This window comes from Macrotis lagotis, chromosome 4 (assembly GCF_037893015.1).
Source record: "Macrotis lagotis isolate mMagLag1 chromosome 4, bilby.v1.9.chrom.fasta, whole genome shotgun sequence".
In the NCBI taxonomy this organism is placed as follows: Eukaryota; Metazoa; Chordata; class Mammalia; order Peramelemorphia; family Peramelidae; genus Macrotis; species Macrotis lagotis.
In genome coordinates, this window is record NC_133661.1 from 174,242,086 (window position 1) to 174,261,972 (window position 19,887).

General features: G+C 34.1%; 1 protein-coding gene across 10 annotated transcripts in view; it reads left to right on the top strand.

The window, feature by feature from the left end:
• ATP8B4 (ATPase phospholipid transporting 8B4 (putative)) overlaps positions 1-19,887 on the top strand; it is a 437,330-nt gene that overhangs the window by 93,181 nt on the left and 324,262 nt on the right. For 7 of the 10 annotated variants that reach the window (XM_074234707.1, XM_074234702.1, XM_074234708.1 and 4 more), the window contains one exon: positions 17,249-17,317. The exons of 1 other annotated variant lie outside the window; for it this stretch is intronic. In XM_074234707.1, coding sequence (XP_074090808.1) covers positions 17,290-17,317 — 28 coding nt within the window. In that variant the 5' untranslated portion in view covers positions 17,249-17,289. Of the gene's footprint in view, positions 1-11,017; positions 11,103-17,248; positions 17,318-19,887 lie in introns of those variants that run through there. 2 more of the 10 variants (XM_074234704.1, XM_074234711.1) reach the window with 2 other exon arrangements.

The window sequence follows — 19,887 nt, forward strand, 5'->3', positions numbered from 1 at the left end:
ACTTTATTTGGATGATTGTGCTCATGCAGTTTCTGGGTTTGTCTTGGTAGGTAAATTCCCAAGTATTTAATGTTGTCTACAATTATTTTAAATGGAATTTCTCTTTCTATCTCTTGCTCTTGGGTTTTGTTTCTCATATATAGAAATGCTGATGATTTATTTGGGTTTATTTTATATCCTGTTACTTTGCTGAATTTGTTGTTTTAAGGAGTTTTTTTAGATGATTTTCTCGGATTCTCTAGGTGTACTATCATATCATTTGCAAAGAGTGAAAATTTTGCTTCCTCATTGCCAATTCTGATTCCTTCAATTTCTTTTTCTTCTCTTCTTGCTACTTGCTAGTATTTCTAATACTATAATGAATAGTAATGGTGATAATGGGCATCCTTGTTTCACCCCTGATTTTATTGGAAATGCTCTGAGTTTATTACTGTTATAGATAATAATATAGATTTTTTAGATAAATACCATTTATTATTTTAAGGAAAACTCCATTTATTGCTAAACTTTATAGTATTTTTAATAGGAATGGGTGTTGTATTTTTATCAAAGACTTTTTCAGCCTCTATTGAGATAATCTATGATTTCTGTTGGTTTTGCTATTGATTTGTTTAATTATGTTGAGTGTTTTACTAATGTTGAACCATCCCTGCCTGCCTGGTATAAATCCAACCTGATTATGGTGTATTAGTCTGGTAATAACTTACTGTAGTCTCATTGCTAAAATTTTATTTAATATTTTTGCACCAATATTCATTAAGGAGATTGTTCTATAATTTTCTTTATTTTGGTTCTTCCTGGTTTAGGTTATCAGCACCATGTTGGTGTCATTAAAGGAGTTTGGCAGAACTCCTTCCTCTCCTATTTTTTAAAATAGTTTTTGTATAATAGGAATTAATAGTTCCTTAAATGTTTGGTAGAATTCACTTGTAAATCTATCTGGATCTGGACACTTTTTCTTAGGGAGTTTATTGATGGTTTCTTCAATTTCTTTTTCTGAAATTATTTTTGTAAATATTCATCCACTTCATTCAAATTATACAATTTATTGGCATATAGTTCAGCAAAGTAGTTCCAAATTATCTCTTTCATTTACTTCTCATTGGTGGTTAGTTTACCTTTTCATTTTTGTTGCTGGTTACTAAGTACTAGTAATTAGATTATCCTCTTTTTTTTAAATCAGATTAAACAAAGCTTTGTTTATTTTATTGGCTTTTTCATAAAACCAACTCTTAGTTTTATTCATGAGATCAATGGTTTTCTTGCTTTCAGTTTTATTATTCTCTCCCTTGATTTTTAGAATATCCAATTTGGTATTTAATTGGGGATGTTTAATTTGTTTTTTTTTCTAGCTTTTTTTTTTAGTTGTGTACCCAATTCATTGATATCTTCTTTCTCTATTTTATTCATATAGGCATTTAGAGATATAAAGTTTCCCCTCAAAACTGCCTTGTCTGCATCCCATAAATTTTTTTTTAGGTTTTTTTTTGCAAGGCAAATGGGGTTAAGTGGCTTGCCCAAGGCCACACAGCCAGGTAATTATTAAGTGTCTGAGACCGGATTTGAACCCAGGTACTCCTGACTCCAAGGCCGGTGCTTTATTCACTACGCCACCTAGCTGCCCCTGCATCCCATAAATTTTGATATGATATCTTGCTATTATTGTTTTCTTGGATTAACTTATCATTTCTGTTGTTTGCTTTTTGATCCACCCATTATTTAAGATGAAGTTATCTAATAATTAGTTATTGGTTTATCTTTCACCTGACCCTTTATTACATGTAATTTTTATTGCATCATGGTCTGAGAAGTGTGTATTTATATTTCTGCATTTCTTTATTTGATTATAAGGTTTTTAACAAGTACCTAATTAAAACACAATTTAAAAAAAATTATCTTCAGAGTAAAAATGTATTATGTGTAAAAGAAACCATCTCCTGCCACCAAATGATAAGACAAAAGACACACACAGTTAACACTCTTCAGGTCAGAAAAAAATTAAGTAAATCATTAAATATTCTAGAGGGGGGAAAAATCCAGAATTTTATTTTCAGTTTTCAGAAACTAAAAGACCTATGGAGAACCCATGAGCTACAATTTGATAAAATAAGGTTCCTAAATCCTTAACATAAAAAGTGTGATAAATTATATCTTTAAATCTTCTACTGGCTATTATATTGTTGCTTAAATTTATATCCTTGATATCAAAGATTGATTTACAAAGATACAACTGTTATATTTGGCAGAGAGTGTATTTATATTATTCATATAAAATATATTAAGTGACTAATGTTAAAATGTCTTTTGCTATTGAGTGGGTGACATATATTTTCCATGACCTGGCTCTGACCTTTTCTTTTTAGGAGTAGATAGTGGGCTGATGAAACCAAAACTTTTCAACATGCTTAAAGAGATTTACCTTTGAAGTCCATCTTCAAATTTATTTTAAATTCAAGAAGAATTTTTGGTCAGCTGGATCATTCAACTGGCCAAACATCTTAAAATTCTAGAAATAGCCCACTTTAGCAATGAATTATCTACTGAATCATTTCTCAGTGAGTATTTTAACACACTGTAGTGGTTGTTTTTAATGACTGAGAACAAACTTTCTTCCTCTCCATTTTTTTTTCTAATCAAAAGCATAAGACTGCTCATTCAAGGGAAACTTAAAGGACATTTCCCCCCACAAAATGAACATGACTCTTTATTAGCTTTTATTATCTGTAAGCAAAATCTTGGCCAAGTAATTTCATCTCTCTAGACCTTAGTGGTCTCATCTGTAGGATGAAGATTATCATCATCATTATCATCATTGCTAACATTTATATAGCACTTTGGTATTTGAGGAGCACATTACATGTTATCTCATTTGATCTTACAAGGACCTGGGAGGTAGGTGATACTATTTTAACAGATGAAGTAACTGAGAAGTTGAATGACTAACAGTCACACAAACTAGCAGATATCTGGCTGTCCTCTATGCCTGGCCTGCTTTCCCTTTTCATTTCTGCCTACTGATTCCTTTAAGTTCCAACTAAAATATCATCTTTTATAGGAAGACTTTCCCAAACTCTCTAATTTCTAATGCTTTCCTAAGGTTAATTTTTTTCCTTCGCATATTTGGATATATATCTATATATCTATATATCTATCTATCTATCTATCTATCTATATATATATATAGATATAGCTTATTTTAAAAATATTTGCTTGCATGTTGTCTTTTTAGATTGTGCACTCTTGGGAGGCAAGAACTTGACTCTTTTTTTGTGCTTAGCACAATTCCTAGAACATTGTAGGTACTTGATTAATATTTATCATTTGATTGAGGTAGTATTTGAACTCAGGTCTTCCTGACTGCCATCCAGCACTGTATCTACTATGGCGCCTAACTTCCCATTATTCCTTTCAGGTTGAGTATTCTAGGATCTATTACAATGCTTTATATTCTGCACTGCTGGCCTAGCTTCCTGTCAATTAGTTATATGAATGGTCCATTGAATCAGTTCTGCATTGCACTTACAAGAAATCATGGATAACATCAGAGAAGGATATGGCAGAGGTGGTTGTTCCAAGGAGTTTATAATCCAGCTGGAGAGGCAAAGTTTTCACCCATGGAACAGTAAAATCAAAAGCTGAGAGGCAATGGAGCACAGTGGAGAATGTACAAAGTTACTGAACCTGGATACTAATGCCATTTCAGTCATTTGTTCCCTATGTGCTCTTAGACAACTCACTTAATCCCTCTGGGTCTCAGTTTTCTTATCTATAAAATAGAGGGAAGGGTTTGGAATAGATGACCTCTAAACTCTCAGCATTAGATCTCTATAGAGAGGCTTAATCTTTTTTTTGTGTGTGTGTCATGGACTCCTCTGGCAGTCTGGAGGCCACTTCTCAGGATATTATTTTTAAATAATTGTAGGAAATGCTAAGTTTTGATTAGAAGTCAGTGAAAATTAAGATGTAAATTTTTTTCCTATCCAAGTTCTCTAAAATATGTCCAATTTTAAGAGTATCTGATTTATTATCCTATGAGAATATAATTTAATGCCAAATTGTGGGATCCAGAAAATCAGTTGCTATGGCAAGTCAGGAAGGGGTAAGAACAGATTAGTTAGGAGAGGTTTCAAGGGAATTAATGAGGACTCTACATAGGATTATCTCTCTGGTTTGGTGTGATATGAGGAGTACCTTGCTTATATCATAAAAATGTCCTACCTTTGGTCATTTTTAGACAATGATAGCATTGCCCTCCAAAGAATACCTTTAATGTATACGATGCTATATGACACTCCAGGATCTCTCTAATCTGTCTTTGCCCTATTTATTCAGTTTAAAATTCTCAAGTCTGGTCAGCTTCTTCATGATTCTCCAATATACCATATTTATTCCTCCTATTCTTATACCAGTCTATAGACCTGCCTTGACCTCTCAGCTCTTAATTGTGGTATGGAGGCACTGAATTAGGGATCAGAAGACCTGAGTTCAAATATGATACCTGATGTCAAATTTATGTATGACTTTTGGGTAAATCTCCAGAACTCTTTGGCATCGCTTCCTCATCTGTGAAATAAGGAATCATGGATATAGAGATGGTAGGAATCCTAGAGGCCATTGAGTCCAACCCTCCCATTTTACAGATGAGGAAACTAAGCCCCAGAAAGGTAAAGTCACTTAGTCAGGATCATACAACTAATAAATATCTGAGGAGGGATTTGAATTTATATTTTCCTGATTCCAAATCTAATACCATGTTCATTGCCTTCTGCTTCTACTCTGGGTGATTGGACTGGATGATTACCAAAGTTCCTTCTTGCTTGATAACTATAATTCTATGTTCCTGTAAACCATCATCCCATCAAACTCTTCCTCTCCTTCCTCCACTAGACTTACTCCTTCCTCAAAGTCTTCCTTGAATTAGAAGAAACTATGGAGAAGAAGAGGCTTGGCGGGGGGGGGGGGGGGGGGGGGGGAGTACCATAAAGACACAGAGCCAGGGAAGGCAAGTGTAAAGTAATTACGTATGTGAGAGGTTTTGGGGGAAATATTCTGAAAGAGGATTAAGGATATACAACAATCCTTCACAAATTTTGCTATGGTGGGCTCCTCATGTGTACTAATTCTATCCTATTCCTGTCCTCATTCTCAAAAAAATGGGAAAAATTGTCCCTATGTGCCTTTCTTGTGACTTTGAGCAGTATGTTGATAAAAAAGACCTATCTATTAGAACGGGAATATATGGTTCATTAATGCAGGATATTTGTTAGACTAGCCCAAGTCAAATATTTTATATTGCTGAAATATACAACTTAGGAGTTTCCAGAATAGGGCATAGCTAGGCAGAAAAGTTGGGGATTGGTAGGCTGCTCCCAGGAGTTTCTCAGGTAGCACTCATCTGTGTGATATGGGAGAAAGAGTGCTGGATTTAGAACCAGAGGAACTGGATTCAAATCCCATCATTTACTAACTATATGACTTGGGCAAGTTTCTTAACGTCTCTGAGACTCAGTTTCTTAATTTGTAATTTGAGAGAGTTGTACTAGATGACCTCTAAGGTCATCATCTTGTTCTGTATTTCTGATCCTAAGTAGCTGTGTGATATAGCACTAGATTTGAATTTGGAAGTCCTAGATACACATTCTAGCTGTGACTTGCCTTTTCTGGGGCTTAGTTTTCTCATTTATAAAAGGATGCGGTTTAGTTAGATGATCTTAAAAATCCCCTTTTTATAATATATATATATATATATATATATATATATACACACACACACACACACACACATATACATGTGCGTGTATATATCTATATCTATATATATATCTCATAATTATAGGAACTAGGGTCACTCCCATTATATGCTACTATCACAACTGATGCCAATGAAATATGTTAAAAGAAAATTTAAGATAGTCAAAGACAATTGGATTTGGGACTTGACTATAACATTAGGTAACAGTTGCAGGGGGAAAGAAGAGGCCCAAAGGAAAGTGGGAAGTATCATAGAAAGACAACATATAACCGATTAGAGCTACTTAGTTCTATCCCATTGCTGAGTACCTGGTGTTTAATCTAATATCCTTTAATAATTTATTAAACATTTCTTGATCTCTATATTTTTTTTTTTTTGTAAGGCAAATGGGGTTAAGTGGCTTGCCCAAGGCCACACAGCTAGGTAATTATTAAGTATCTGAGACCAGATTTGAACCCAGGTACTCCTGACTCCAAGGCCGGTGCTTTATCCACTGCGCCACCTAGCCGCCCATCTCTATAGTTTCAATTAAAAAAAATTGTTCTATCAGCTCTAATTGAGGACTGTAGGTTTCAGGATGTTTGCCTCTGCACTGCCCCCCCCCCCCCCCCACAAGGGTCTGTTCTTTTTGATAAATCTAAGGGAAAAGGCTTTGTTTGTGCAGAACTTTTCAAATGTGCATCTCAAAGAATGGCTTTCAAGTTGTGTGTTAGATGGAGGGTCATTCCAGAAAAGACAGGAAAACTTACTCTGGTCTTCTAGACAAGAGATAAATTCTTATCTTTTTGACATGTTGGTAAGAGGAGATAGCAATCCTGGAGAAAATTGAACCTGATCAGTTTGACATAGGAATAGATCTTATGGCAAGAAAATAAATGACATACAAATGTATAACCTGGTTAGCTGCCAAAAGTTTTATGATTCTGAGTTCATTCTGTATAAATTGTCTCCAAAATTATCTGTTGTTGTGTAATATCTTAAAGAATTGAACTTCATTTACATAACTTTATTGTTTTATTTTAGCCAAAAAGGAAATTATGGTTAACACTGGTAAGCATTTAATAAATGCTTATTGATTGATTGTTACTCTGGAGCAAAGATTTTTAATCATGCATGCCTGTGTATGTGGTGTGTGTGTGTGTGTGTGTGTGTGTGTGTGTGTGTGAGAGAGAGAGAGAGACAAACAGACAGATAGAAAGACACACACACACACACACAGATACCGAGACCCACACCCCATGGCATTTTGCTGAAGAGATCTATGTATCCCTTCCCTTGATGACTTTAAACACATAAAATACAACTTACAAAGGAAACTATGTTGAATTATAGTAATCTATCATCTCTCCCCCCACTTCCTCTCACTTTCTGTCCATCCCTGTCAGGTCCCCATCTCCCCCTCCCTGTAAATCCCTTAGAAGAGTGTAAATATTTAGGGTGGTGCTTCATCTTGAGATGTTACCTTTGTGTTGTTGATTGATCATTTTCACTTATCTCTGATTCTTTGTGACCTCCATTTGCTGTTTTCTTGGCAAAAATACTGGAGTGGTTTACCATTTCTCTTGCCAGGGAAGTAGGATTAAGTGAGTTGGTCAGGGTCACAGAGGTAATAAGTGAGGCCAGATTTGAACTCATGAAGATAAGTCTTCTTGATTCCAGACTTGGTACTCTAGAAAAAGCACTTTCCAGTTGCCCAAGAAGTTACCTACCAAACGCTAAAAGTCTAGAAAGTCCTTGGATGATCCTAGAATTGTAGATATAGAACAGAGAAATCTAGAAGGACCCACAGCTATGTTAGATGCTTCTCCACAAGTTTCCCCCTGCCTTAACTTCTTACTGTTATAGTATTTTTCCTATATAACCACACTAGTTCAGGTGATCATCTCTTCTTGTCTAACTATTCCAATTTCCTTGGTTTGGCCTTGACTCTTTAATTTAAAGGTGAATACAGTGCTGCCTAAACAATCTTCCTAATGCAGTTATGATCTTAAAAATGTTTAGTAACTTCCTTTGCCTACTGAATAAAATACAAATAATCTCATAATATTATGGCTTTGGACTAGTTTTTTGAGACTTAGTTTTTCTATCTTGCCCAGGTGGAAGTACAGTGGCCACTCACAGACTTGAACTAGAAGCTTTGACCTGTTGTGCTTGGTTGGCCAATTCTCCCCTCCTTAGCCTGGTGTCCCTCTCCTCCTGATGAATTCCCATCTTGGTGGGTGATTTCATGTCCTTATCAACCCTATTGTAGCTCAGAATTCCTCAATTCAAACTATCTACCAGTTTCACCAGTCCCTAGTAGCAAGCATTACAGGCATATGCTACCATGACCAAGTCACTTTTCCAGCATTATCTGTTACTACCTTTCATCATGTATTATATGAATATTTATATTAGTCTTAATCTTCAGCTTTATCTTGACCTTCCCTTGCTCTATACCTTTGTTTGTGGAATGACTTCTTTCCCATTTCTGTTTAAATTCCCGTGCTACTTGAAGATCTAATTTAAGTGTTCCATTTTCATGATGCATTCTTCCTTCCTAACAAGGTGAAAATAATTTTTCTTTCTTAAATTTTTTTTTGCAAGGCAGATGGGGTTAAGTGGCTTGCCCAAGGCCACACAGCTAGGCAATTATTAAGTGTCTGAGACCGGATTTGAACCCACGTACTCCTGACTCCAAGGCTGGTGCTTTATCCACTAAGTCACCTAGCTGCCCCTCTTAAAATTTTTGCTAGCACTTTTCTTTCATTTCTTTTTTGTAATTATATATAATGTGACCAAATAATTATTTCTCTGAGTTACAAAAAAGGAACAGAATTCATCTGAAGCAACAAAAGGTCAAGAATAGCAAGAGAACTGATAAAAATAATTTAAAAGAAGGTGGCCTAGCTCTACCAGATGTAAAAGCATACTATAAAGCAGCAGTCATCAAAACTGTCTGGTACTGGTTAAGAAGTAGAGTAATGGATCAGTGGATTAGGATAGGTTCAAAGGAAACAGCAGTAAATGACTACAGTAATCTACTCTTCGACAAACACCAAAACATTAGGTTCTGGGATAAAAAATCACTATTTGACTAAAATTATTGGGAAAACTGGAAAATAGACTGATAAAAACTAGTCATAGAGCACATCTCACACCCTATATCAAAATAAAGTCAAAATGGGTATAGGATTTAGACATAAGGGCTACACCATAGATAAACTAATAGACCTAGAAATACTCCTCTATCTGGTCTATGGAAAGGGGACAAATTTATGACCAAACAAGAAATGGAGTACATTATAAACTTCAAAATTAGAAGGAAAGCAGAAAGATGGGAGACAGTCTTCACAACTAGGAATTCTGATGAAGTTCTCATTTCTAAAATATATAGAGACTGCAACAAATTTATAAAGGTTGCAAATCATCCCCCAATTGATAAATGATCAAAAGGATATGAACAGACAGTTTTCAAATGAAAAAATTAAAGCTATATATAATCATATGAAAAAATGCTCCAAATAATTATTGATTAGAGAAATGCAAATTAAAACAACTCTGAGGCAACACTTCACACCTATCAGATTGACTAAGATGAGAAAAGGGAAAATGATCAGTATTGGAGAGGTTGTGGAAGGATTGGGATATTGATGCATTTCTGGTGGAGTTTTGAACTGATCCAACCATTCTGGAGAGCAATATGGAACTATGCCCAAAGAGCAATGAAATTATTCATAGCCTTTGACCCAGTCTATATTCTAGGCCTATACCCAGAAGAAATCATAAAAAATGGGGAAGTCCCACATGTTACAAAATATTCATAGCAGCTTTTTTTTGTAATGGCAAAGAATTAAAAATTGAGAGGAGGTCTATCAATTGGGGAATGGCTAAACAATTATGGTACATGAATATTATGGAATACTATTGTTTTATTAGAAACCATTAATGGTCAGACTCTAGAGAAGCATGGAAGGAATTACAAGATCTGATGCTGAGTGAAGGGAGCAGAACCATGAGAACAATGTACTCAGTGATGGATGTACAACCCTGATGGATGCAGCTCCTCTCAGCAGTTCAGAGAGCCAGGATAACTTTATTAGACCCGCTATAGACAATGACATCCTCATCCAGAGTAAGAAAAACAAAACAAAATAGAAAAAAATCCTTCAGAATCTGAGGAACACTGTATTCATTTTTTAAAAATATATCTCATATATTTATTTTCCTTAATCCTAATTCCTCATACTGAAAATGGCTAATTTGTTTAACACAATTGTGTGAGTATTATATTAATCTGACTGTTTGCTGCTGAAGGGAGGGGATAAGAAGGGAAGATGGAAGGAAATTTTGTAGCTTAGAAATATGCATAAGCATACTGATGAATGTTAAAGTAATTTTTATAACATGTATTTGGAAAAGTAAAACAGTAATAAAAAAGAGAAAAATAATTATATATAATATGGGAGGCATCTTGGGTATTTTTTAGGTCAGCATCCCTTAAAACCATAGTTTGCAACTATTTACCAATGGACTTAGCTTTAATAGTTATCCATGCAATTGAGCAGTGGAAGGAACATGAGTCTCTCCAGTTCAAATCCTATCTCTGACATTATTTATTAAGAGCAAAAACATTTCATGAAATATAGTAAGAAAGAAAAAGTAAAGCATTCATATGTGGACTGGTAACTTGAATATCATGGAAACTTACAGACATTAAGAGACCTCTAAGTGTTGTAAGAGTTATGGCAAGTGTGATAAGAAGGGTAGGATACAAGAGGTATCAACTGACTCCTGAGAGGTCCAAACGATTGAACAGTGCTTCCCCCCCTTCATATTACCACTGGTCAAATATTAGAGAAACCTTTTCCATTGATTTAGTTTCTTTATCTTTTGCAACACTATTACTAAGGAAGTTAATTGGAAATTGCTATTTGCAGAATTCTTTGACCAACAGGGAAAGATAGACAGTTGCTTTCTCTCCAATTGCTTGTAATGCGAATAAACTGGTCCAGATAAACTACATCCAAAATGCAGAATGAAGCTGCATTCTACACAAATGACCTACACATTCATTAGATATGAATGACTGATTAATTGACTTTGGCCCATCTAAAGTTATTATTCTCAATTGATTTATGAGTTAGTGGGGTTTGGAGATGCATGTTTATCTATGGACCCTTTCCTATTCTTTTGTTTAATATGTTTCCTTGGTTTCTCTTAAGTACACATGGTACTTAACCACAGAATCTTTAGAATGGCATCTCATTTTTTTTTTTCCTACAGACATAATTTTAAAGCTAAATATACACTCCCTTTGGGATGCTGCAGCTGTTGTTCTAGAAGTTGTAATACCACAGTCTTTTTTACGGTAAGAAAGAATGATAAGCAATAGTTCAAAAGTCTATATTGTTTTCATTGAAAGGGCCAAATTTGTAGTATATGTAAGTATTACTGATATCAACGAAACATTTGGTATGAATGTCCGAACCAAGAGTATGGTCTCAAAGGTCACTCAGAAGTAGGAAGGAGTTTCATAATTGCTAAAGCCAAAAGGTTCAATAGCAAATCCTAAGAAATCACATGGTACATTGTCAAATTAATTAATAGTGTATAGTAATAGGATAGAATACAGACCACCTAAATCCACATTTAATGTCCATGTATATGTACATATACATATATGTATACACATACATATACATATACATATACATATACACATATAATCAAGGGTGTTAGTCTTTTCCCATCAAACCTTTTATTCTCTATGCTTTTGTAAGCAAAAAATAAATTCAGTGGAGGTTGAATTTCATTTAAGAGACTAACTGAAAGAGTCAAATCATGTGATAAAGTGAGGAAGAAGAGAAACAGACTTCAGAATTGGAAGGAAACTTAGAGACTATCTGGTGCAAACTCCTCATTTTATAGGCAGGGCACTTGGATTTAGAGAGACTAAGTACCCATAGAAGGAATTATAGAGTCTGAATGCAAACCAAAGCTTATTATTTTCAATTTTTTTTATGTATTATGGTTTCCCCCCTCATGGTTTTTCTTCCCTTTCTGATTCTTCTTTCACAACATGATTAATAGAGAGATATGTTTAACTTAGTTATATATGTATAATCTATTAGTTTACTTTCTGTCAGGGGAAGGGGGGCAAGGGGTGGAGAAAAATGTGGAACTCAAAACCTTTCATAAAATGATGGTTGAAAATTATCTTTGAGGGTGGCTAGGTGGCTAAGTGGATAGAGCACCGGCCCTGAAGTCAGGAGTATCTGAGTTCAAATCTGGCCTTAGACACTTAATAATTACCTAACTGTGTGGCCTTGGGCAAACCACTTAACCCCATTGCCTTGCAAAAACCTAAAAAAAAAAGAAAATTATCTTTGCATGTAATTGGAAAAATAAATAAATAAAATATTAAAGATACCAAAACAAAAATGAATGTAGGTCCAGAGCTCAAAAATGCTTTGGAACTTATCTTGTCCTATCCCCTTCTTTTCTAGATAGGTATCTTTGTAGGTAAAGTGACTTGTCCAAAGTCAAGGAGATACTAAGTGTCAGAGATGGGATTTTTAACCTGAGAGACTCATGTTCCTTTCACTGCCCTGAGGTAGAGTACCATGAAATTACTTATAAGAAGAGCCATGAGAGTCATTCTGGAACCCAGCTGCTGTGGTCTCAGGAAAATACCTTAGCACAGAGTAGAAACTGTATTCTCCTCCTGTCCCTATCAAAGTTTGGTTAAAGGCTAGCTAAGTAGTGATGTGGTCTATGACCTATTTGCTTGCAGCAACTTCCCTATACCCACCATACTTCATTTATTTTGTTCAACACAGTTACTGTTCCTATTTTCCTTTGCATATAGGATAAAATGACTAAATCCTGTTTTCATGTTTCTGAAATAATGGGAAAGATTCAGAAATTATAGATGCATAACATTCTCTTTTGAGATGAATAGAAAGTCAATTATCTCTAATAAAAAACTAGGTAATGTATTCCAAAGCTTTTAAGGAATGCTAAAGAGACTTAATGCCTTCTCTTTGATAAATTGTGTGTAGGTAGCTGAAGAATTTTAGGTGCCAAAATTACTTTAAAATTATAAATATTATAGCTGAGGATTAAGTTATAGACAACTTCTGTTCCTGGGGAAGAATTCAGGACATTTGCTGCTTTGATATGAATGTTAAACTCAGAATTAAAATACGGTTGGTTGAGGTTTAATATGAGAAAGTATCATATTGTAACTAGGTTTTATTTTTTTAAGATATTGATCTAGATTTTTATATTAACATAGATATACAATTTAGAGCAGAATTTGGAAGAAAAAAGAATATTAATATTTTAATTTTAATTAATTCTGATTCTGTTTTCAGACTGAGTAGAGTATCCTAAATCACCTAGAACCTTTGTATATTATCTCTTCTGATAGACTGTGAACTCACTAAGAGGAATGTTTTCTGACTTTCGTTGTACCCTCAGTACTTAGTACAAAGTCTAGAAGATAGTAGGTGGTTAATAAATGCTTACTGATTTACTAAATGATAAAATAAAAATATCATGAAAAATTATAATTTACCAATAATTAAACCAATGAATGAACAAATATTTATTAAATTCTTGCTATTTGACAGTCACTTTGCTAAGTGATGGGAATAAAAAGATTAAAAAAGAAATAGTCCTCATAGAGCTTATATTTTATTGAGGGAGACATAGTTATGTGTAGTTACATAGAAGATTTATACAAATTAAAAACAGCAATTTTTTAGGAGAAAAGAGACAATCATTGTTAAGTGGTAGATCAAGCAAAAACTTTGTATAGAGGGTTGTATTACAGCTGAATTCTGAAAGAAATTAGGGAATCTAAGAGTTGGAGGTGAAGTAAAATGCATTCTGAACTTGGGGACAACTAAGGCAAAGGCATAGAGAAGGGAGATGATGGGTCACATGTGAGGAACTGTAAGAGACTGACTTTTTTATGTCCTCTGACACTTTTTATGATGTGACCTTTGACAAAAACAGTCCAGATTTTTCCTTTCAAAAAAGTTATTATTAAAATATTTTAATTAAAAATAATCTAAACTTAAAACAACCATTTTCATAAGAAAGTGGAATAGAAAAAAAGAGGATAGCATCTGACACTGTAAATCTATTATGTACAACTTGATATTCCTTTTTCAATAGACAGCAAAGTTATCATGTAATTCCCCCCTCCACTTCTTTCCATCTTCCTCAGAGATGACCACTCCCCTCAGTGAGACCTTTGCTCCTTTCTTCTTCCTTCCTATTATGAAAACAAGCAAAATAGATTCCCACATTGGCCATGTCCAAATAGAATATATTTTAATGAACACTTTGAGTCCATCATATCTCCGGAAGTGAGCAGCATGTTTCATAATGAATGACCTGGAATCGTGGTTGGTCCTTGTGTTGATCCGATTTCATAGGTCTTTCAAAATTTTAGTCTTTACAAGATTGTTATTATTGTATAAATTGTTCTTAGCTTCTACTCACTTCAATTTGTATCATTTTTATATAAGAATTCACAATTATCTGAAGCAATCCTCTTCATCATTTCTTATAGTGCAATAGTATTCCATCACATTTATATACCTTATCTTGTTCACTCATTCCCTAGTAGATGAAGGACAGTTTAAAGACATCCTTGCTCCTTTACATTAGTCATTGGTCTCCAAAAGAAATCATTGTAATATTTTAAAGTAGAACTATAAAGCCACTTCTTCATAACTTTTTTGTCAGGCACTTTGGTGCAGTTAGAATGACACTGAATGGGAGTTTGAAGACCAAGGCTTTTGTTGTAACTCTACTTTGAATTTTCACGTCACTAAGTAGGGTCAAATTATCAGTGAAGGCCTTCTACAGTTGGGTTAATTCATCCTAGGTACTCCTGCAATTTAGGCAGCAACTAGTGTGTTAGAATAGTGTTAGGCTCACATTAACAGAATTGTGAGATGATCAACTATGACGGAGGTAACTCCTCTTAGAAGTTTAGTGATTAAGGACCCATCCACATCCAGAGAAAAAATTGTGGAGTCTGAATACAGATCAAAGCATACTATTTTCACTTTTTAAAATGATTTATTTTTTTCTTTCTTATGGTTTTTTCCCTTTTAGTTCTAACTATTCTTTCACAAAATGATTAATATAGAAATATATTAAATGTGACTGTACATTTTCAGCCTATATCAGATTGCTCACTGCTTTTGGGAGGTGGGATGGTAGAAAATGTGGAACTCAAAAGCTTACAGAAGGATAAGTGCTGAAAACTATTTTTGCACATAATTGAGAAAAAATAATTGTGCAGACTTAGTGGTGGGGCATTGCAGACCAAACTGAATGAGGAATGTCCCCTATGTCTATCTGTGTGAACCCCTGAGAACCTTGGGACTGTATTCATATCAGAAAAGACAGAGGCCACCTCCTTTATCTCAGAGGTGAGCAGTGTCCCTGAGAGGGAAGAGAGTTCTTCTGTGGTGGAAATGAAATAAATAGTAAGACCTTCTGATGGGATTAATGCCATGGAAGATCTTGGTCTGATCCCAAGTGTGTTGACCTCACTTCTTGAGAGTTTTCAGGTACTTCCCCCTCTATGACTTCTTTTTTTTGTCATAGACTCCTTTGGTTCTTTGGTAAAGCCTCTAGATCTTTTCTTAATTTTTTAAACACACAGAATAAATACATAGAATTACAAAGGAAATTAATTATTTTGAAAGAGTTATCTATCTATCTATCTATCTATCTATCTATCTATCTATCTATCTATCTATATTTTTAAAAGTTCACAGGCCACAGATTAAGAATCCCTGTACCAGCATCCTTTTTCTTCATATAGTTTATTGAAATGACAGTATTCTTTTGACTCTTCACTTTTGGAATTTTAAACGTTCCTTTTATATTCACTTATATTATTTGTTGAAAGAGAAAAAAAATCTCATTACATCTTGACTTGTGTTTTAGGTGAAACCAGTTGACCTTCACTTTCCAATGAGATGGGGTTACTTATATAGTATCCCTTATTCACTGTTCTTTATATTCAAAAGTTAAATCTCATTGAAAGAATTTACTTAAGTAGGTACCCAAAAGAGTTTTCACAATGGATGTTATGAAATTCTAGCTAATCTATTTTTATTTTTCTCTCTGAACACTTTGAACATGCTCCTTATTCATTTGTTTTTAGTAATGTTTGACTCTTCATGACCCTATCTGGCATTTTCTTGGCAAGATATTGGAGTAGATAACTATTTCCTTCTCAAGCTCATTTATAGAGGTAAACAAAGGTTAAGTGACTTTCCCAGGGTCACATAGCTAGCAAGTGACTGAGGTCAGATTGGAAACTCAGGAATCTTCCTGTTTCCAGAACCAGAACTCTATCCACTGTACCATAACTGTCTCTTGAATATATTTAAACAATACTTTTTATAGTAGTTATAACTTGAATGAGACATTTAATCACTCTATACTTTGCTTTTTTCAAATAATAATTCTTTCAAAAATAAGACTTCTTTAGTGCAGTTTCTTTCTCTTTTTCATGTTTTACAGTTTCTTCTCACCATAGCTCTCAAAAGTTTTTAGATTTTGTATTATCTGTCTGATTTAAGCTTGATTTTACTTTATAGACTAGCATAAAGCCACTTTTTATTTCTTATATTTAAAAAATTATGGTTTGCAGGATTAAAATAACAGGAAATTTGCTGAATAATTGAAAAACATTTAATGAAATAGCATACAATAGAATGATTAACCTGCACTTATTAAAATAATTAAAATGGCATTTTAAAATGTGTTATGCTGTGAATCGAAAATCAGACATCTGAATTCCTTTGTACATAACCTTAGAAAAATTGTTGCAAGAGTAGTTCAACTCTCACTTTATAGATGAATAAATTAAGACTCAGATGGATTTAGTCACAGACATATATATGTAGAACATCTAAGATTTATGCCTACTTCTCTAAATTCAGTGGATATTTCAGTGAACAATGAGCTCTATTCCTGATTTAAGCCCAAATTTTGCCCATTAGACCCATATGAATCTCAATTTTATTTCCTTGTTTTAAAAATATAGATTCAATGTCATTCTCTGTTGAATGTTGGGTAATCATAGGCAAATGACTTATTCCATCAGTGACCCAGAGTTTGCACATGGCTATAGATAGTTTTCATGTCAGAGAATTCTCAACCATGATGGAATCACAGATACAGTTTTTGGTCCAAATCAAAAGGAAAAAGAGCAGAATACTATTTGTCCTTAATATTCTATTTTGCAACATTCAATTTCTTTATATCTTAATTCTAGAATGTCAGGTTTCTCTACAAAACTATTAATAACTAGAAAAGTTTTGAAATGATTAAATATGTATTATCTTGTTCCTTATTGTATCCATGACTTCCTAGACTTTATTTTGACTAAGGAAGAAGAATGAAATTCAAAAGGTTTGTGTTTAATGAATTCTTACAAAATATTAATGATGTGCACTTATATTATTTACACAGGAGGTCTCTTGAGGTTCCCTGGGAACTGATCTGATGTCATAATGTTTTGTGGTGAAAAGAAATTACTTGGTAAGTGATAAGGGATTTGGAGGATATATAATTGAATTCATATAATTAGAATTAATTTTGGTTCAAGATTGTATGAAATTAATTTTTTTCTTGAATGAATATTTTGGTATAATGGCATATAATTAATAAACTATACTATATTGGTTACTTTTTTGACACAATATACTGGCAGGAGGAAAGTCTCTCATTCACTATAGAGAATATTGTTCAATGGAAGCTGGTGACAGAGTATTGGGGCATTTTTTTGTTTGTTGTTTTTTGCAAAGCAATGGGGTTAAGTGACTTGCCCAAGGTTACGCAGCTAGATAATTATTAAGTGTCTGAGGTCGAATTTGAACTCAGGTCCTTCTTACTCCATGGTCCGTTCCCTATCCACTGTGCCACCTGGCTGCCCCCTTGTTAGGGGCATTTTAAAAAATATATTTATTTAAGGCTATGGTGTTAAGAATGAATTGCCCAAGGTCACACAGCTAGACAATTATTAAATGTCTGAGGTCACATTTGAACTCAGGTCCTCCTGACTCCAGGATGGGTGCTCTAGTCACTATACCACCTAGCTGACCACAGGGCATTTATTTTTCAATGAGTCTAGACATCTAAGTTAATATTGCCTTTGGTTTTAATTTGTTTTGAATTTTAGTATTGAAAGTGAATTTAGTACAAATTAAAACAACCCTGGAATACTCTCTCACACCTATCAGATTGACCAATATGACAAAAAAAGGAAAATGATAAATGTTGGAGAGAATGTGGGAAAACTGGAACACTAAAGCACTGTTAGTGGAGTTGTGAACTGATCTAGCCATTCTGGAGAGCAATTTGGATTTGTGCCCTAAGGGCAGTAAAAGTAAGCATACTCTTTGATCCAAGAATACCACTACTAGGTCTGTACCTCAAAGTTATGGTAAAAAAAAGGGAAAAAGGCCCATATATTCAAAAATAGTTATAGTAGTTCTTTTTGTAATGGCAAATAATTTGAAATTGAGGGGAAGCCCATCAATTAGGAAATGGATAAAAAATTATGTTGAATAAATATGATGACATACTATTTTTCTGTAAGAAATCATGAGCAGGTAGATTTCAGAAAAATATGGAAAGAATATATGAACTGATGCTGAGTGAAGAGAAGAATTAGGAGAGCATTGTCTACATTAACTACTACAACAATGTGTCCTGATCAATTATGGTAGACATTCTCAGCAGTACAATGATCAAAGACAATCTAAAAGATTTGTGATAGAAAATGCCATCCACTATCAGAGAAAGATTATGGAGTCTGAATGCAGACCAAAGCATGCTATTTTTACTTATTTAAATTGGGTTTATATTTTGTTCTTTCTTATGTTTTTATTATTTTTGTTCAGATTCTTCTTTCACAATATGACTAATATGGAAACATGTTAAATATAGTTGTACATGTATGGCCTATTTCAGTTTACTTGCTGTCAAGGGGAGGAGGGAATGGAGGGAGGGAGAAAAATGTGGAACTCAATCTTATAGAAATAAATGTTGAAAATTATCTTTAAATGTAATTAGAAAAAAGAAAGTAACTTTAGGTGTCTAAAGTTGTGGGTGTTCCTTTTCCTTTTGTTCTGCAAATGGATAGCATTTTTGTGTGAGGAAGGTAATCAAAAGCAAAGCTATATGCATCCAATGGAACTAGTTATACTTGAGGGATAAGCCCAACCTGTTACTTATGAATTTTTATAATGGCCTTGGGATCAGTAGGCTGGTAGTTCTGAATCATCACCACTTATATCACTGGGGTTTTGAATAACAAATTATTGTTTAGTCATTTTTTTCAATTGTGTCCTGCTCTTCGTGATAACTTTTAGGGTTTTCTTGGCAAATGTACTGGAGTGGTTTGTCATGTCCTTCTCCAGAGAGATTCAGAGATTTGCCTAACACCACACAGCAGGTATCAGATTTGAACTCAGTTTCAATGACTCTAGAACTGATGCTTTTCCCACTAAACCATATTGCCTCCCTGTTATACATTTAGATAGCAGCATACTTTAAATAAAACCTATTTAGAGTCACTTTGACCCATGGATTTGAAAGGATAAGTGTCATATTCTTTTTTTAAAAGATTTTATTTATTTTGAGTTTTACAATTTCCCCCCTAATCTTGCTTCCCTCCCCCTACCCCTCCACAGGAGGCAGTCTGTTAGTTTTTCTTTTTTTCTTTTTGTAAGGCAAATGGGGTTAAGTGGCTTGCCCAAGGCCACACAGATAGGTAATTAATAAGTGTCTGAGACTGGATTTGAACCCAGGTACTCCTGACTACAGGGCTGGTGCTTTATCCACTATACCACCTAGCCGCCCCAAGTCTGTTAGTCTTTACATTGTTTCCATGGTATACATTGATCTAAGTTGAATTGATGAGAGAGAAATCATATCCTTAAGGAAGAAAAATAAAGTATAAGAGATAGCAAAATTACATAATAAGATAATGGTATTTTTTTCTAAATTAAAGGTAATAGTCTTTGGTCTTTGTTTAAACTCCATAATTCTTCCTCTGGATACAGATGGTATTCTCCATCAAAGACATCCCCCAATTATCCCTGATT